Source organism: Olea europaea, chromosome 2, assembly GCF_002742605.1.
Source record: "Olea europaea var. sylvestris chromosome 2, O_europaea_v1, whole genome shotgun sequence".
NCBI lineage: Eukaryota > Viridiplantae > Streptophyta > Magnoliopsida > Lamiales > Oleaceae > Olea > Olea europaea.
Window position 1 is genome coordinate 14,181,955 of NC_036238.1, and position 20,340 is coordinate 14,202,294.

Consider the following 20,340-nt stretch of genomic DNA (forward strand, 5'->3'; position numbering starts at 1 on the left):
GTGAGGCCATCGACCCCCTGGGGCGCTCTACCTTTACGCGAGGCCATTGACCCCCCGAGGGCGCTCTACCTCTACGCGAGACCATCGACCCCTCGAGAGCGCTCTACCTTTACATAAGGCCATCTACCCCCCGGGGGCGCTCTACCTCTACGCGAGACCATCGACTCCCTGGAGGAGCTCTACCTTTACACGAGGCCATCTACTTCCCGGAAGTGACTTATGTGGCCACCCTAACACGTAGTCAAAAATCTCTGGTAAATTGACAAAGCTCCATGGTGGTTATTATGGGCACAATCTTCAGGCGGAAAGTTAGAGATCCCCCAAGAGAACGTGCGTTAGTGGGGAATCCAACGTGGGACACGTGGCAGAACGATCGCGTGGCACTCACCCGGCTTCCAGCACCTATAAATACCCCCGAAGACGAGACATGTAAGGGAATTTTTTGGACATTTTCTAGCTATCTGAATTCCATTCTTATTTCTTTTGACGCATTTACTGATTCTTACACCGGAGGTAAAACGGGGGAGAAAGCCCCCCTTAACTTTTCAGGTTATACACGTTCGCCTGAGTAGCAGGAACGCCATCGACCACCAGGTAGATTAAGAGTTATTATTCTACCACCATTTCGTTAAGGTGTCTATCAAAGAGCAAAAATAGGGTTTTAAACAATTTTATTTGAAAAGACACCTATTCAAATGCATGAAATGTCCATAATCTTTAATCATTATAATATTTATGTTCCCAACTTTTTTTCCATCACATTCTTATCCTCAAATTAACATTATTTATCTTTGATGTCCTTTTATGTAATTAAAATATGATGTATTTTAAAAAGGATTTATGAATAAAACCACTCAAAATAAAATGGTAATTTCATCAAGGATTAGAACCTTAGCAAAGCCTAAAAATACGACAATCTACCAAACTAATATTCACGAGAACTTGCTAATTAGTTTTAAAATTTATTAAAGCTACAAAATAGGTTCGAAACACAAGAGAAAATCATGTAATTTATATTAATACCTTCAAAAACACTAGAGTGCACTGCATACGTATTCCTGCCCTATTAAGCATTCAATAAAAAAGACACAAATTTTCAAAATCTCATTTTTCTCCTTATTTGTAGCAACTAGCTGATGAAGACCTTCGACGCCAAACCACGCGTGTGCTAGAAAGCAACTTAGAGAGTACACAACCTCTAAAACAGAACAATCGTAACGCATAATACTTTATGATGCACAATATTAAACAAACATTGACTAAATAATACAACATATAAAATCTTTAAGACACCCTCGAAGACTTAATCGCTATCACTGCTACTACTGTCATCATGGTGCTCGTGATTGTGATTGTGCTTCTTCTTCTTGTCTTCCTTATTCTTCTTTTCTTCTTCCTTGCCAAGCCCATGTTTGCCTTCTCCACCATGGATCTTCTCTTTGATCTTCTCAATCACCCCCTTCTTGTGTTCGCGATATCCCCCATGTACCGGATTGTGATCACCACCATACCTGCCATATTCTTGCTTGTGGTCACTGCTAAATCCCCCATATTTCGGCTTGTGATAACTGCTATATCCTTCATGTTCTGGCTTGTGGTCTCTGTCATATCCTCCATGTTCTAGTTGTAATTATTGTAGGTCCTGAACAAGACAAACCCCTTTTGTGACTTAACCGATTTAACAAAAATACATAAATTAAATGGCAATAAAATAAAGAACACGAAGAGTTTTCTGCCCTAGGCCCCGGAGGTTCAGCGACCAAATTCAACGCCTACATCCCCTGTTGAGCATCCGTTAGGATTACGCTCAAATCCACTATCACAGCCCCAAAATCGGACAAAACCAAGTTACAGAAGAAAGAAAAATGTTTTGCCGTTCACAACCACAAAGGCCCTCACAAATTATATGCTAATCTCACTGAGAGATAGATCTCATCACTTCTATCAGACTATTATAAGTTTTCACTATGAAATCACACAAAAAATCATCCAGAAGATGAAGAGAACAAAGAAGAAGAGACGGCAGTAATCAAGATTAGGGTTCGAAAGAGAAAAGTCTCTTAACCCTAGGGTTAGCACTAGTATTTATATGAGATAAGTCCAGTAAAATGATCCAACAGTCATCCAAATGCCAAGTGTAAGAAATCCAACGTAGGACGCACTTTAAAATGAAGTCATTTTTCCAAAACACAATTTTAGCAGTTCTGGAACCTTCAGTTAAATGGACCAATCATTGGGCCGAGTTTTCAATTAAATTGTAGATCATCAACTAGGATCAAGAATTTCAACAACCCAAATCTTTACAATTATTATATAACTAGATAATGAAAAGGTAAAATTAATGTTCTTATTGTCCATGTAAGTTAATACGTTCGTCACATTGAAATATAACATTAATCATCGTGATGAATGATTATTTGTGATAAATTTGAAATACAATTGAGATTTAGGATAAATTTGAAGAAACAAGAGGTTGACTGCTCAAAATGAAAATTTGTTGAAAATTGTGTGGCCCCTAGTGGAGAGGTGATGAGTTGGTGGATTTACTGCTTACCAACCCTGTATTTGAATATCCATGAAGAAGTTTATTATTTATTTTTTAACGATTTTATTTTATTTTATTTTATTTTATTTATTTTTTTATATTACCCTTTCTCTATTTGAGTATTTGTAAACACAAGTACCCAAATTATTGTCCATTTTTTTCTGCCCTTATTTTATTAGAAATATGGAACCCTTAATTTAATTAATTAGATTATTGTTTTTGAAGTAGATATGTTTAGATTATTACCTTCAATTTTACATCGGCAAAACCGCCGCATATTGGCATACATTAATCTTTCTTTGCAGAAATTCCTTGTTTTCTTTATTCTTCTTCTTCTACGTCTCGTAATCTTATATTAATATTTCAAAGAATTTGAAACGATAAATTTGCATATTTAGTGAAATTCTCCACAGTTGTCTACTTTTATCAAGTAAAAAATTAGGAGAATACGAAGGCGATGGTTTTGGTATTACATCATTCAAATTTTCCTTGGTTCTATTAAACAATTCTACTCTCAACTGATTTTATTTTACATAAATTTGAAAATGGAAAAAATCTGTAAAATTCCAATCAAGTTTTAAAATAAAATCTATCTAAATTTAGCAAGTCGAATTTTCTTCTAATGTGGGGCACCAAACGAACAAAAGAATGGATTTTGATATTTGTACACACGCCCGTGTACATATAGCATGTTCCCAAAAGAATTTAGTATAACATAATTATGAATCGTGCTAAGACTTTATGTTGTCTAAATATTAATTAGAAAAAAGGAGTATAAAATCATAAATAAAAATCATATCCCATCCTAGATAATGAAGTTAGAATTATGACTTTGATTGGATGGCACACCCCAACCCACCTACCTGCGTTCGACAAGCAAGCAAAGAATGAACAACATATTACATAAATGCCCTTATACTTCTGATTGAGCTCGTGTTGCATAAGAAAAATGAGTTTTATGATGGTTTTTTTTTGGGAGAATGTGTCGTTTAAAATTATTTTGTTAGAAGAATATATGATTGAAAATGAGTTTTAAAAAAAAAAATTTCTAAATAATATTGATCCAACGGGGAATAAGTGATTGAATTGCCTATAAGCAAGAAATTAACACCAAAAAGAGATGGAATGACTGTTTCTACCAATAAATGGTTCACATAGAACGTAAATTAAAAATAAATACTCACATTTGCCCCTCAATACCACCAAGATTTGTGAAAGTCGGCACTAGGTTAAACGGACCAAGGTTCGATCGAGTAGGTAATTTTGTTGGATTTTAGCAAAATAATTGAAGTTTTGATGTTTTTAATTGAAAACTGATAAACTCAATCTGATTCTCGATTTTAATCTTTAAAATTACAACTTAATCTATTCAACAAAAACTTAAGGTTTCTATCAAAGAGCAAAATCAGGTTTTTCAAACAATTTTATTTGAAAAGACACCGATTCAAATGTATGAAATGTGCATAATCTTTAATCATTATAATATTTTATGTTCCCAACTTTTTTTTCCGTCACATTCTTATTCTCAAATTAACATGGTTTATCTTTGATATCCTTTTATGTAATTAAAATATGATGTATCTTTAAAAGGGTTTATGAATATAACCACTCAAAATAAAATGGTAACTTCCTCAAGGAATAGAGCCTTAGCAAAGCCTAAAAATAGGACAATCTACCAAGCTAATAATCATGAGTAATTTCAAATTAATTTTAAAAGTTATTAAAGCTAAAGCAATAGTTTCGAAACACAAGAGAAAATCATTTATTTTGTATTAATACATTCAAAAGCACTACTGTGCATTGCAGACGTATTCCTGTCCTATTAGCATTCAATAAAGAAACACATAAATTTTCAAATTTTCATTTTTCTCTTTATTTGTAGCAACTAGCTGCTGAAAGACCTTCGACGCCACACCACACACGCCAGAAAGCAACTCGTAGAGTAAACAATCTCTAAAACATATATCGAGTTCAAGATCGATAAGTAGAATGATTCTAAAAACATAACATTTTATGATGCATATTTGATGCACATTATTAAACAGACAGACAGACTAGATACTACAACATATAAAATCTTTAAGATGACCTTGAAGGTTTAATCGCTATCACTGCTACTGCTGTCATCATGGTGCTCGTGACCGTGCTCATGCTTCTTCTTCTTGTCTTTCTTATTCTTCTTTTCTTCCTCCTTGCCAAGCCCATGTTCGCCTTCTCCACCATGGATCTTCTCTTTGATCTTCTCTATCAGCCCCTCCTTGTGCTCACCATGGCCATAATCCGGCTTGTGCTCACCATATTCCCCATGTTCAGCCTTGTGTTCGCCATATTCCCCATGTACCGGCTTGTGATCACCACCATACCCTCCATATTCCGGCTTGTGATCACCACCATATCCCCCATGTACCGGCTTGTGATCACCACCATACCCTCCATATTCCGGCTTGTGATCACCACCATACCCTCCGTGTTCCGGCTTGAGATCCCCGCTATATCCTCCATGTTCCGGCTTGTGCTTTTCTTCACCATGGTGTTTCTGCTCGTCACCTTCCTTGTGACCTCCCATCCCTAGTTTTTCTTCTATCTTCTGTATAATACCTGCCATTTTTTCTCTCTTCTTGACAATACGTCTCTTACTTGAATAGTGAACAATGAACACAACAATATTCAAAGGATTTCTATGTGATCTGAGGAGAAATGGACATGCGTAGCCATATTTTATAGGCACTCAAAAAATCCATCTTACATTAATAACATTATCCATATAAATCACAACCGACCTACCAAGGCTACGTGGACCGTATTTGATACTAAATTTTTTATATAATTATTCATTTGAAATTTTCAAATGAGATGATTCACGGTGGTAGTAGGCTAATATCCATCACAAGCCTAATTTTATTCTGAATTTAAGTCTTGTGAATTAATTTATAAAATTTATGCACGTATCAAACTTTTAATAAAAAAAATAAAATAAAAAATACATTATTTGCCCAATCTAACTAAATAATATACTGAAATTTTGAATAACTCTATTGACTAATTTCTAGATATATGTGCAAGCTAAAAATCGATAAAATTGAATTGATATAATTATTTTAGTACTGTTGATTTGAATTCATTTAAGTCCATCGACGTATTAACGTTGTTAGATTAAAATTATTGATTATCGAAATCGTTATTTTAAAAATGATAATTTGAGTTTAGATGTTAACATTTTATTTTATTTTTTTAAAAATACAAAGATAATGGAAGCCGACATTAAACTAATCAAGGTAACTAAAGACGCGTAAAAATCCAAGATGCCCCAAATGAGACAAATGTCATTGACAATTTGGGAAAATGAACCGTATGAGCCATTAATGGAAGGTGCGGTGGTACAACATAAGAGCTACCCGACATGGTGGGTGTTGCTATCATGACATAGGAAAGAATTTTTAATATATTTTCATTCATTTATTTCATCAATTTTTAATTAAAAGTTTGTCAAATAACCCCTAAAATAAATGATTATTTTATATCAATCCTTTTTTTTTTTTTAATATCGTGCACCTCCTCAATATGGACGGTGGTACAACATAACAGCTTGCCAACATGATGGGTGTTGCTATCATGACACACGGAAGAATTCAAATCGAATTAAGAAAACATTTTTAAGTCGGCTAATATATATATATAATTTTATTTTTTTTTTACCCACCAAAAAATGAAATGGGTTGGGAAGGGACTGGGCTATAAACCCACGCCAAGTCGCCCAAATCTGCCAATGTCGACAGACCAAAGGATGACGTCAGGAGAAGACGGTTTTTTGCACTGAGCCAATATTACTATTTCTATAATCTATTTTGATTCAAAGAAATGCTACTTGATATTGTCAAGAATAAAGGAAAAGAAAGGTGAAGGTGTTTAGAGACTCTTGAGTATGTTAAAGATAGCAAATTTTATTTTTAAAAAGTCGCTGTATTAAACCACAAACTGCTTCATACTTCAGACCCAACAATAATGTTCAAATTTCGACTCGTTTAATTTTGTATTTTATTTCGACTTCTCGTTCTAACATTTTTATGTTACATGAGTGTGATCGGGAACTCAAATCTATTGATCGTACTCAAAATATCATCGTTTTATTATTGTTTTTTTTTTCTTTTGTCATTATTGTCTTAATCATTTTAAAAGGTTAGTATTGAGTTCATACATCTCAAGGATTCGATTTTATACTCATTTAGTTCTATTCATATATTCTTGAGTGCGTTATTTTTTCTAATCAGCCGACCTTGATTGTGAGCTAAGATTGAACATATTTCATAATTTCAAGGGACTTTAGTGTGTTTTGGATCATTTTGTATCAAAAAGTCTGGCACTGTTACTTGGTTCTTCAACACGTAGAGATGTCAATTCGACTTGTCAGTTCGGACAGCCCATAGTTCGACCCGAAAAAAGTTCGAACCAACTCGGCTCAAGGATTATGTCGAGCCTCAGGTGTGGACCCAGACAGCTTGAACTGTGGGGTCAAATTTTTTTTTTTCGAACAACGTATCGTGAACAAAAAGGAAAAATCGGTTGTTTGCCGTTCATATTCGGTGTTTGCACTTTGAGAAGAAATCGGTGGATTATATGATATATCTATGGACTAAATAATGGATATGGACCATGTGATATGGATATAGATTTAGGATATGAACTTTTTGAGGCAGAAAATTAAGTTTTCAGCAAAAAAAAAAAAAAAAAAAACTGTGAGGTCATTTGACCCCATGTGAGTCCGCCCCTGTCGAGCCTCATTTTTTAGCATCGGCCTGAGCTTTGAGCCAGCCTGTGTAGCTCACCAATTCACACGGGCCATTTTGGCCCGTAAATGTGGTATATAGACGCGGGCCAAAGTGGCCAGTATCTTTTATAGTTGCCTATTTTTCGTGTGTGATAGCCAGCTGCCTGCTTGCTTCACACGCAACACAGGCATGCAGTTACAGCTGCTTTAGCAGTTGTAGTTATTAGAAAAAATTGAAATGTTTCATCAACTTTGCATTCAGATTCAAAATTTGTAGAAACGGGTTTTATTTTATTTTCTATTTTTTATTTTTTTTTTTACTATAAATATGAAGGTAAAATTTTGAAGATGTCAATTTGCTTCAACAATATTATTAGTATAAATTGCACATAATTTATATATGTTAAAAAAATTTCGAATTTCCCGACTTGAAAAGAAAAAAAAAAAAAAAAAGAGCCGGCTCGGTAAGGCTCGAGCTAAGCTTGATTTTTCAGCCGAGTTTTGCCTTGAGACAAAAAAGTTCGGCCCATATTTTGCCCCAACCACGACCTTCGGCTCGTGAGACGACTCGGCTCATTTACATCCTATTTGCATGCATATAAAAATAAAAAATAAATAAATAAATTCATGTGTATACTAGGCCATTTTAAAATAAATGCTGTATTATTATTACTACTATTTTTTTGTCTATTTTTTTCCTTTTTCAAATGATAAATTTTACTCCCACTTTTAGTAGTGAATTATGAAATTAAAATATTGTATTATTCATTTTTAACTAGTAAGTAGCTTGATCTTTGTTTTTTTTTTTCGAGGTTCCCTACTTGAAAATAATTTAACTAGAACAAGCACTTTCAAAAATTTAAGGGTGGGTTTGGTTTTATGTTTTCAGATTTTCGTTTTGCAAAATCCCCAAAATTTGTATGGTTTTTTATATTTTGAAAATGCATTTTTGATTTCAAAATCAAGAAAACAATTTTCAAACTTAAAAATCAAGAAAACAATTTTCAAACTTAAAAATCAAGAAAACAAATTTCACACATTTCAAAATCAAGAAAACAAATTTCAAACTTAAAAAATCAGATTTTTATTAAAATTTATTTATGATTTAATTAATTAATTATATTTAGGTCTCAAATCTATACAATTTGGTCACAAATTAATGATTTAGTTAGTCACTTATTATCTTTTGGTTACAAATCAGAAATTTTACGTCCCAATTCAAAAAAAATTATAGGTCACAATTTATTCATCGGTCACAAATAAAAAAATTATAAGTCACAATTTATTTATCGATCACAAATCACAAATATTATAAGTCATAACTTATTACACAGTCGCAAATTATCAAATTACTGATTACAAATTAACAATTTTTTATGTTACACATTATTTACAGGTCACAATTTATTGTTTTTATTGGTCACATATTATTTGTCTGTCACAGATTAACCAATTTAATGATCACAGTCAACCAAATTATTTTTTACCACCGCCAGTGCTTGTGACCATCATGTCACCACTATCACCAGTCGCATCGTCACCAAAACTGCTGTCACCTAATACCATCTCCACAACCAAAACTACGATCACTACTAGACCACCACCATCGCCGTCACAACTATTGCCACCACTAGATCTAACATACCTTCTGTCATCATTGGATCCAAACACCACAATCGCGAGCACCACCACTATAACCCCTACAAAAAAAGCCCAAATCTGCCACCGAGCACTTACCACCACTGCTTATAACATCTCCACCGCCACCTCCCACAAACTATCATTTTCAACTTCAAAATTGCTGCCACCACCACTTCACCACTACTACAATCGCCACCACTACCTCATCACCAACAATCGACAAGAAAACAACCACACAACTCTTGCTAAAGTAGATTAGATTTGAATATGAAGAAATCACCCAAAAAACCAAAAATCAACCTCCAAGTTTCCTCCAATATCAATGCCGCATCTGGCTACGGGCAGTGCGGTTGTTGCAGCAACAACAACATCAGGGTGTGAATGGGTGTTTAATTATCAAAATTTTAATTTATTAATTTTAAATATATTAATTAATAAAAAAATCTGATTTTTGAAAGAGTAAACCTTGTATATGATTTATAAAATGGAATATCTAAATGTATTGGTTTATGTAATTTCCACTAAATAATATATATAAAATATCGACGAACTCGACGATTAACCATCGGGCCCAATCAGTACAATCAGCCCGAACCGATATTTACATCAATAGGCCCGTGAACCGGCCACTTCGATTATGGGTCAGTTCCCACGACATTTTGACCAGACCTATTTCGAGTGGATCAAGTTGCTTCCGCCCGATTTGACACCACCAAGAAAATCTAATTATGAAATTTTTACCATTTACAATGTATGCAAATATATATTTCATTATGTCGAGAGAGAGAGAGAGAGAGTATATTTCATGAAAATTTTACCATTTACAATCAAGTAATTTATACAAATTAATAAAACTATTTTGTACGAAATACGTATCTTAAAACATTTTACATCCCAATTTTAGAGTATCCTGAACTTGCAAGAAACATCATTTTCATCTTTCTAAATGCAATCAAATAAAAACGATGGCATTTTATTTTAAGAATCAAATAAAAACGACAATATCTTTCTAAACTTTCATCCTTCACCATTCTAGAACCCTAGATCTCGAGGGTAAAAATTAAAATCTTGTTTGGCATAAATTTGTTCAAGGGAAGAATAAATGTTTTAGAGAATGTGTGGTTAAAATGTGAGGAAAAGTTGTAAAATCCTATTGAATGTATAGTTAAAATATTTTAAAAAAAAAATTGACAAACAAGCCTTAAATTCTTTACTCGCCAAGACGAGGAATGGGGTTAACATTTTAATAGACTGTAAAATAGTGTACAATGTTAATATTTCAAGTTAAAATTCTTTATTGTCGTGGTTATAGACGATTTTATGCTAGGTATTAGAGAGGTTGACCTTGGGACTCGAAAAGATAAGATGATCTATTGAATTTTAATTATGCAATCACCATCACCAAAGTAGATAGGAATGTTTCAGAAATTTGCTCGAGTACAAAAAAATTGTAAAGAAGACCTAGACTACTAAAAATAGCTGCTTCAACATGTATATTTCTGACGCTAAAGCTCGAAACTCCATCAATAACCCTACTTATTGATGAAATTTTTTTGTCGGTACTTATCGAAGGTAAAAGTCCCACTGGTAATTAGCAAGGGATTCATCTACACATACAATTTTGGGGAAAATCCCAACGTATTTATATGGCAGCTATTAGCAAACGTTTCAACAATGATTTAGTTTGATGAAAATTATGGTAATTGCTATTTCGTAGGAAAACTTCTACATTATTTTCAAGATTATGTTGAAAGTCGTGATTAAGTTTAATTTTTAAGATTCTTATTGATGTTTGTACTATTGCAACATTTGTCATGCAATTCATTATATGCACGCATGATTTTATTGCATTGAAGTATATGTTGAAAATGTCAGAGTTCGGAAGGTCGAGGCTCAATGGGACTGTTTTGTCGCCGACGTGGAATCTTGTGAACAATAACTATTTCGTCATACAATGGATCTTATAAATGTTATTTGGATTTTGGAAATAGTTTATTGTTTATAATGTTAATTTCCAAATATCTTCCCTTGTATATTTTAAGTAAACTAATTATTAATAAAACAATGGTAAAAGTATTTATTATGTTAAACATATATGTCTATTCTAAAATAATATAAGAATTTCAAAATCAAACACCTACTTTATATACAACTACGCATTATTGTTAAGCAGTCTGGAAATCGTTTTAAGAATGCAGTTATAACATTTTGATATTTGATAGTTTATTATTTCAAATATTTTGGTAATAAAATAATTAAATACATAAAAGTCTATTTTATATTTGGGGCATTACATGTTTTGTGTTCTTAGAAGGAATTTAAGGAAAGAATTTGGTGCCCATATTATATTATTGTATGAATGTATGGTTGAAAATGATCATATGACAAAACATAAAATAATGTGTGTCAAACAAGCATTATATATGCTTTAACGAAAATAATATAGAGTCTAAGTTATTTTAACCTAATATAAATTATAATTTCAAAAAATCACATGCATTATAACCATATAGAGCGTATGTTACAATAATTTAGAAAAACTAAATACATCGTAGCAAAGAGTGTATGTATGTAAAAAAAATTACACACTAAAAAATTAAATACATATACAAAAATTACATAAACTGTAATTATAAAAGTTTTTCTTTAAACACAATTTGAAATTACTATAAATTTACAAAATTTAAATTCATCTACGCAACAAAAAAAAAAAAAAAAAATGCTGTCCCCTATATCCGCGTGTGGCTTAGTCAAGGGGCGAACCCACATGGGGTCATGTGGGGTCATTTGACCCCACAAAATTTTGCCCTTTTTTTTTTAACAATCTAATTTGATGCATTCGTCGGGATGTCAAATGAAATCAAAATATTGCATTCTTAATACCATTTCGAAGTCTCATGGCCTAGTTTTTTACTCATTAATGGCATGCGAAATGGTCAACTATAGCAAAAGTTATGACATGTTAAAGTATGGCGTTTGAAATTAGTATTTTGAAAATTTCGATAATATCCTAACTTTAAAAATTCGTTTGAGATCATCTGCTATCTGAATCCACAAATCGTCTATGCTATGTAAAATTTTGTTTCGACCTATCGAATGATTCAAACGGATATTGAAAATAATTAAATATGTATCAAACGTACGTCTCAAAAAAGACGTCTAACTCGTTTTTTCTTTTTAAAAAATTTAATTAATTATTATTTTTGCACGATAAAATTTTCAATATAATTTATATGGTTTCATTCGGAAGTCTTACATGAAATATGACGTAAATTTTTTAGGGTCGTTACGGATTAAATGCAATTTGAATTACTTTCGAGTTATATTTGCTTTAAATTTGAATTTCATTTACTTCCTGAACTAAACTTGAATTTTATTTCAATTCATTTAATTTACTCAATGTTAGCTCAGCATTTACCAATGAAATGATAAACAAAACTATATAAGGAGCAAAATTTATTTAATAATATTAATAATGATGTAATTATACGACGTTTTCAAAGTATCAAAATACATATAAACTTATTTTCATTAATATTATGTTGTTTATTAAAAAAATTATTTTTAAAATTTTGACCCCACAATACTAAAGATCTGAGTCCGCCCCTGGCTCAGTCTACATAGTTGGATCATATTGCAATGCTCAAATAGTTTGGCTGGGCCGCTCTTAAACTGATCCAGAACGGGATATCCGATCCAAAGATGATGACGAAGCGGGGCAAAGCACAACGCATATTCAGTTTGTTGCATGGTCGCAACGTGTCAAATCCATGTAACAGCAAACAGCAGTCGTTCGCATTATAAAGTGGATCATCCCCATCTCTCACAGAGACATCCGGCTTTTCAAACCCAAAATCATCCATTGAAGAATAAGGAATTAATACACAGAATTAGCGCAGCTGTAAACATGGAGAAGAAGAAACATCTTTCTTCCATTGCCAATGACGTCCTAAACAGATGTGCCCAGTAATTTCTTTCACTCCCTCTTTTAAATTTTTGACAATTTTTTGGGTTAATTTGTGGGTTTGTCCCCCCGCTTAACTGGTTGTTGAACATGTATACGTTGAATTATTTAAGAGAAAATGCATATTCATGCTTTCAGGAAGTTGGATACTTCTGTAGATTCATTGGTGGAAGAATTTGAGAGAGAATGGGACTCTCAGATGACTGGATATTCAAAGAAACTAGTAGAATTTTGCTGCTCAAAAGTGCTTCCTGTGATGTGTGTCAACATAGATGAAAATATTTGTGATGGCTCCTTTAACCGCTTCACATTTGATATGATGAGCGCTTGGGAGATGCCAAGTTCGGCTGAGGAAGATTCATATACGGTGAGCAAACTTTATTTTGTCTCAGGGCGGCTTATTATTCATAATAATGAGAATTGACTGAAAAAATGTTCAACCTTCTAACATCCTATGAAATTCTCCAGTTTATTCATGTGACTAAGGGATCGAGTTCCCCTCTCTGTGCTACTACAAAGGCTTTAGCCACTGTTTGGTTTGGATTGAACTCAAGTTTTTTGTAGATTTTAATAGATTTTAATAGAAGTTGATAAAATGTGTTTTTGAAAAATTAATAAAGTTTGGGTCCTATGAAATATGAGTTTAAGAAAAAATGAGTTTTAAGAAATGGGGCGAAACAGGTTCTTAATTAGTATGATATTATGCTTTAAAATGCGCTAAAATAAGTTATTACAAACTTGTTCTTTTCAATCCATATATAGTCTCCATGAACTCAGAAAAGATTGTGTGGACATAAAGAATAAACTCAGCTAGAACATTCTATTTCTGTATAAGATAATTATGCAAATGATTTGAAATAAATTATTACGTGCGTTCAAGTATGATTTCCAGATGAATAATGCTATTCATAATTAACACCATCGATAGTCGTCCTACATGGCATGCCACACGGTAGTTTATTATCTGATGCATAATGTAATAAAAAATTAACATACTAATGCATCACATAACAAACTGACATGTTGCGACTATCAGTAGTCTTCATTATGAATAGCATTACTCTTTTTAGATTGATTGATTCATTTGAGACAAGCATTACACGTGTTCAAGAGCAAAGAGTGTTTGAAGTTAAATATGTTAGTTTTGAGCCATTTGTGCAAATAAAGACCAACTCGTTCATTATGTGCGGCATCACAAGTGGAATATGTTTTGATCTTTTTCAAGAGTGTGCACACTTTGGATAAAGTTTCAAAAAACTGCCCAGCATTTCACTCCTTTTTCAGCAGGTATGTGGGTGAATTATATGTCTTGATTGTATTGTTTGATGTTCCTAGAACTAAAATATTAACTAGACTAGTCCATCTGTGGCTGTGTCAACTTTGGTGCAGCAGTTCCCTTGGCCATGCCTCTTCATTGACGAATTAATATTTTTTGAGAAAATTATATAATTTGCATGCCATTCTTTTGAAATCTTTTATCTGCTTGATTTATGCTCCTCTTCTTGTTTTCTAGGAATGTGTGGCAAAAGAAAAAGAGGAGAAAAAAGCACCTATAAAAACCAGTCAAGAGCAAGATGACGTATCCCTTTTCTATTCTGATCTCATGCCACTCCTCGTAAGCACATCTGACTTCTGTTTATTACTAGGAAAGATGGCTTGAACATAGTCCAGGTGTAAGCCATAATAATCTAGTAAATGCCAATCGTAATTGCCGTTGTTTGATTTTCGACATAAGAATTGAGAAAAAATAATGTCCATTTATCCTGGAGGCAACCTTTACTTTTTAGGTTATCTGTAAGAGAACGAAAGGTGTCTGATTGCCTCCGTTATATTTTCATACTAAAAGGTAACTGTTGTTGGCAGGTTGATCATGAATCAAGTGTAGGAGAAGAAGCGTATGTATGGTTGGCAATGCTCGTTCCTTTGGCTGCCGATGTTGTTAATGGGAGGTTTACTTTTGAGACACTGACAGCACATACTGCTAATCAACTTCACTTTCCTGCTTATGATCACTTCTTGAAAGAAATTAACAAGTAATTATATCTGACGTGTCGTATCTCATTTTAATAGTTTTAAGTGGCATTTTACCTGATTGGTGACAAAGATTAAGGTCGTGATGATAATGCTGCTGTTGTACATAGGCACTTAATTAATTCGTTTTTGGAGGAGGAATGAGTAGCTACCAGTTTCATTATTTCTCAGCTGCATCTCTCTACCCCGACCGATTTGATCCATATCTTATGGTTTCATAGGAATAAAACTTTAATAGCATGTGGTTTTTTGGGGAAAAATTTATAATGCTCCCTCAGTTTCCATTCCCCCGGAGGATGGCAAGCTGTGTATCTTAACCTGAAACATGCTTGCATATCCTTGCCGCACATTTTTCTGTTGATGCGAGTTTTCTTTTCTTTAGATGTGTAAAGTATTTGCAGAAGCAAGAGACACCAAAAGGTGTAACACTGGCAGATGATGAATTTATACTGCACGTGGAGGGAACTGCAGGCTCACAAAGAGTAGTGCGCCATATTGGAGGAACCAGTTGGCCTGGTCTGTTCACTAATTTTTGAATTCTTCAGCAATAGAGTTACTAGAAGTGCAAGATACTCTTTTTACACAGATAAATTTTCTTGGACTAATATACATGTATGATTCTAGGCAGGTTGACGCTAACAAACTATGCCCTCTACTTTGAGGCATCTGGTGTAGTATCTTATGAAGATGCTCTTAAACTTGACCTTTCAAAGGACATTGAGCAAAGTTTAAAACCTACGGCTACAGGGCCATGGGGTGCTCCTATTTTTGATAAAGCGATACTTTATGAATCTTCTGAATTGTGAGTTAATGTTGGATATTCCTCTTGAAACAATTGTTTTATCAATGTTAATTTCGTTTAAGATAATCAATGTTGATTTCGTTTAAGATATATGAAAAAACTTAAATTTTTTAAGGCAAGAAGGTGTTGTCCTGGAATTCCCAGAGATGACGAGCTCAACAAGACGTGACCATTGGCTTGCTCTTGTGAAGGAGATTATGTTATTGCATCAGTTTCTTTTGAAGTTCAAGGTAAAATCTCCACTTGAAGCATGGGAAATGCACGCAAGGACAATACTTGGAATCATCAGACTTCATGCAGCTAGAGAAATGCTGAGAATTTCACCACCGATTCCACATAGCTTTTTAATTTTTGCGTTGCTCAGTGAGTTACCAAAGGGTGACTACATACTTGAGGAGCTAGCCGAGAGTCTGAAGAAGGTTACCGGTGCATATCCATGCAGTGCCAGCTCGATACTCAGGAACTTGAATGTCTCCCAACCATGTGTTCCTTGTTTAGAGACGAAAGAAATTGGCAAAGAAGAAATTTCCCAGCATGAAAACCTTTCATCGTCAGTTAACCAGGCAAAAGAGGAAGCAAAAGAAATGGACATGGCGAAGGCTACTGCAGAGGGGCTAAAAGAGGATGGTATCAGTGAAAGTGCACAAGTTCTTATGGTAGGCAGGGTACATAATCAAGTGAAGTTCAATGTTTCTTTAGATCACGTTCTGTCTTAATTGCCTGTGATAATGTGCCTGTAATTTATATGGTCTTACAAATATATGTTTTATAAGGACAAAATCGAAAAGAATTTCAAGCTTGATGATAATTTTTTACAGAATTATGGTTTACTGGTTTGCTACCTTACTCTTTCTGATACCATGGGTATGTCTGGTTATCATAGGTACTTCAGATGAGCTTGTTGTTATATGGTCTCATTTTTCACCACTTCTTTGGTTCTTCTTTTTTGAATAGTTTTACAATGTCTACTGTTATCTTCATCTCCCTATCTTACACTTGTAGATTCAAAGCCGTTGATATTTCATCTGTTCATAGTCTTATACTTGTGTTGATATTATGCTATTATATACATAACTTGTGCGGTACATGGTCTCTGGAGTAATACTTAATGCGATGCTATTTTCATGTTCAGGGGCTACTTGAGAAGCTCAAGAATTTTTTCCTACGGTGTCGAGGAATTTTTACATGGGAAAGGCCCGTAACTACTTTGATTTTGATTTTTGCGTCACTATTAGTCATCTACAAGTAAGTTCAAATGAAGTGAGTTTTATGCTTCAGCTTTTCCTTGCTGCTCAAAGTCTGATAGGCCGAAATTGTTTCGTCGTGTAGAGAATGGGTTGGCCCAGTTATAGCAGCTTTCTTGTTGTGGGTGGTTGCAACCATGCTTTGGGCTAGACAGACGAGGATTCCAGAGAAGCAAAACAAAATTGTAATCCACACAGGTTCGAATCAGACGACGATGGAGAGCATAGTGTCAGCACAACAAGGATTAAGAACTGTACATGAAGTAATGCAGAATATAAACATAGCGATGTTGAAAATCTGGTCAGTTTTGGTCTCTAAAGCTCCAAAGGTATGATTATACGACAGTCACTCTATGTCGATGATATTGTTACCAAGAAGTTAAAGAGTAATTCATAATTTACTCCAACTCTTCTTGTTATTGCAGCATACAGATACAGTTATGATAGCTTTGAGTTGCGGCTCATTTTTGTTTATGGTGGTTCCATTCAAGTTCATCCTGATGGCCCTCATGTCGTGTGGATATATTATGGCATCCCCTTTGGGGAAGCGTATGAATAATGAACAAAGTAATCGGCGTCTAAGAGAATGGTGGGACTCTATTCCTGTCACCCCCGTCGAAACTGTGGACTGCTCTAAATGATTGAAGATGTTATCACGGTTTATTTCCTTTTACATGTACAATTTTGATCATAAGTCGAAGAATAATGTTATCTAGTGTCGGTGTTGTTATGTCGTCAATCTATTTGTCATAATCTATTTGTCATTACGTGATAAGGTCCAATTAAATTTGAAACTAAGTGATTCAATTATCTGTACTTTTTATTTACTAACACTTAATGCCATCTAGATGGGTGTTTTAACATTAGTGGAGCTAAATAACATTACTCTAAGTCGAGCTAGTGGTCGCCTTTTTGATTGGGTGAATCAATGCAGGATTCTATCAGGTAGCGAGTGATTATATGATAAATATGGTTTTTTTTTTTTCCCCATCTACATGTTATGTATCAGTTACTTTGATTAGTCGAATTATTTTTCATCTTTCGAGATAGTTAGAACTACCTTTTAAGGCCATTAGACAGTTCTAACGTACAAGCAACTGTTGCATGAAATGAACTCTCTTGAAAAATATTAAAGAGTCGTGCACTCATTAAGAGCCTGTTCGATTATCATTGATTGCGGGGAAAAATCAGTTTTGAATAGTGTTTTTAGGAGGATGCGTGATTACAAAGTGGAAAAAAAATTTTGGTATACATTTAGAATATTATTATATGAATGTGTGATTAAAAATGATCTTGTAGCAAATCATAAAATAAATTAATGATCGTAAAAGAGGCACCAAATAGTATATATTTGTTCTAAATATAGTAGTACTTATTAATGACTTTTACATCCTTAGTTATTATGACTATTGTATTCCTTATAGCTTCCATTTTTTCTATAAATATGAGATTTAATAAAACATAAAAAGTCTATTGACTTCTCTATATTTTGTTCTCTAGTTTATAACACGTTATTAGTACGATTTTCTAAAATCAAAATGAATTAGTTAGAATGTAAAATTTTTAGAAGCATAATCATTTGTTACGTGTACCAAAATTAATTTAATGATGATGTACATATACATCATAATGAGGTTTTTCTTCTTCTCTACTTTTCGTTTGTACACATATTAATTCTAATTCACAATTGTATGTATCTGTCAGAGACGAATTTTGGGTGATCCGTCCTTGTCCACGTACTAATTTATGGTTTATTAAGTAAATTCATGGTATGCTTTTAATTCATGCATTTTGATTTATACACAATTAATTCTGTTACATATTATTCATTCACAAATTAATTATGTCTTTTTAGTCTACCCTATATTATTTTTGCCTTTAATTTTTGTATATACGAAATTCTTGTGCATATTTGGTATCTTTTGCATGTAGGTAAAAGATTTAATCAATAAAAAATTTAATCAATTTTGTTAACTTCTATATATCTAGATTCTTATTTTTTTAATGCATGTTTAGTAATTAATTTTTATATATAAATTAATATCCTATATGTTTGTAATTAATATTTTTAACCAGATTAAATATTTTTAGATGCTCTTTTATAAACTTTGAATTTATAATTCACATTGTTACTCCTAAAATAGCACAATATTATAATTAATATTCCAAAAGAATATTACTTATTTTTGAAGAGCATGAATTAAAGTTTTTAATATTCTAAAAAAACATTGACATGTTGTTCTTGAAGAAGCACAATTCTGTAAATGTTATATTTTCATAAAAAATATACTCTTGAAGAGTTGATGTTTTTTAAAAAATAATTTGTTGTTGTTCCTAAAATAACGCACTATTGTTAATGTTTTTGTTATATTTTAATTGCTCTTAAAGAAAATAATTAAAAATTATGTTTTTACTCATAAGAGTAAATCCTTATACAATTTATTATTTGAAATAATAATATGTTATTGTTTATGAAGAGCATGATTCTATGATTTCAATATTTTAGAATAATATTGATATATAATTCTTGAAGAAGCGATAATAACGCACTATTGTTAATGTTTTTGTTATATTTTAATTGCTCTTAAAGAAAATAATTAAAAATTATGTTTTCAAACAAAATGAAGCAATTAGTAAATATGGTCCCATTAATGAGACATATACCCTTGATGAGTATTTAAATATACAAAAAATAAAAACTTTAGCAAAGGTTCAGAAAACTAATATTAAAAAAAAATTTGTCGCCAATACTTTTGCATATGATGCACTGCATCATATTATGAATAAAAGGAAATGAAATAAATTCATCTAAATATATCGATCGAAGTAATGATTGGTTAAATAAAAGGGACCACTTCTAAATTGAATTTATTAGAGAAATCCGAAGTTTCTAGACTTACAGTTTGAAAATTTAAAAGTGTATATTTATGTAAAAAGAAAATTAAAAAAAATGAAGTTATAATATGTAATGCATGACTTTCAAAGTAGTTAATTTTGTAAAGATTGTGATGGATGAAATCACGAGTCCATATTATATTATCTTGACGATGAATGAAATTTGAAATGTATTATGGTCAACTCATATGGCATAATTATTAATATTATCCCTAAAAGATTTAACATGCATAAAGTATAATTCAAGTGATATTGTCATAGAAGGAGTAAATATGCATTGTACTTTATTTCCTTAACCAAGGTTTTGTCCCATTGGGGGTTTACAGATAAGGTTTTTTATAAGATAACTTTTGTAGAATATTCAAAAGAATAATGTATTCTTTTTCTTTCATTAGGATTTTTTCTGTAGGATTTTTTTTAATAAGGTTTTAACGAGAGATATTCTTGGTGTAA

General features: G+C 32.7%; 3 protein-coding genes across 4 annotated transcripts; 1 reads left to right on the top strand and 2 right to left on the bottom strand.

Moving 5' to 3' along the window:
- Positions 1–1,303: 1,303 nt before the first annotated feature.
- Positions 1,304–2,834, bottom strand: LOC111372723 (dehydrin HIRD11-like). Its single transcript, XM_022995113.1, has 2 exons — positions 2,792–2,834; positions 1,304–1,620 (listed from the first exon to the last, which is right to left on the bottom strand). Exons 1-2 carry the CDS (start codon positions 2,832–2,834, stop codon positions 1,304–1,306), a joined length of 360 nt encoding a protein of 119 aa, XP_022850881.1.
- A 1,560-nt stretch (positions 2,835–4,394) lies between these two features.
- LOC111411754 (protein SRC1-like) lies at positions 4,395–5,248 on the bottom strand. Of its 2 annotated transcripts, XM_023042355.1 has the most exons (2): positions 4,949–5,248; positions 4,395–4,882 (listed from the first exon to the last, which is right to left on the bottom strand). In XM_023042355.1, exons 1-2 carry the CDS (start codon positions 5,148–5,150, stop codon positions 4,644–4,646), a joined length of 441 nt encoding a protein of 146 aa, XP_022898123.1. In that variant the 5' UTR covers positions 5,151–5,248; the 3' UTR covers positions 4,395–4,643. The 2 variants fall into 2 exon arrangements, with proteins under 2 accessions (XP_022898123.1, XP_022898115.1); XM_023042347.1 differs by having other exon boundaries at positions 4,395–5,247.
- A 7,324-nt stretch (positions 5,249–12,572) lies between these two features.
- Positions 12,573–17,858, top strand: LOC111411764. Its single transcript, XM_023042367.1, has 10 exons — positions 12,573–12,917; positions 13,054–13,282; positions 14,429–14,530; positions 14,779–14,948; positions 15,329–15,462; positions 15,571–15,748; positions 15,864–16,404; positions 16,881–16,993; positions 17,078–17,321; positions 17,418–17,858. Exons 1-10 carry the CDS (start codon positions 12,700–12,702, stop codon positions 17,631–17,633), a joined length of 2,145 nt encoding a protein of 714 aa, XP_022898135.1. The 5' UTR covers positions 12,573–12,699; the 3' UTR covers positions 17,634–17,858.
- The last annotated feature ends 2,482 nt before the right edge of the window (positions 17,859–20,340 follow it).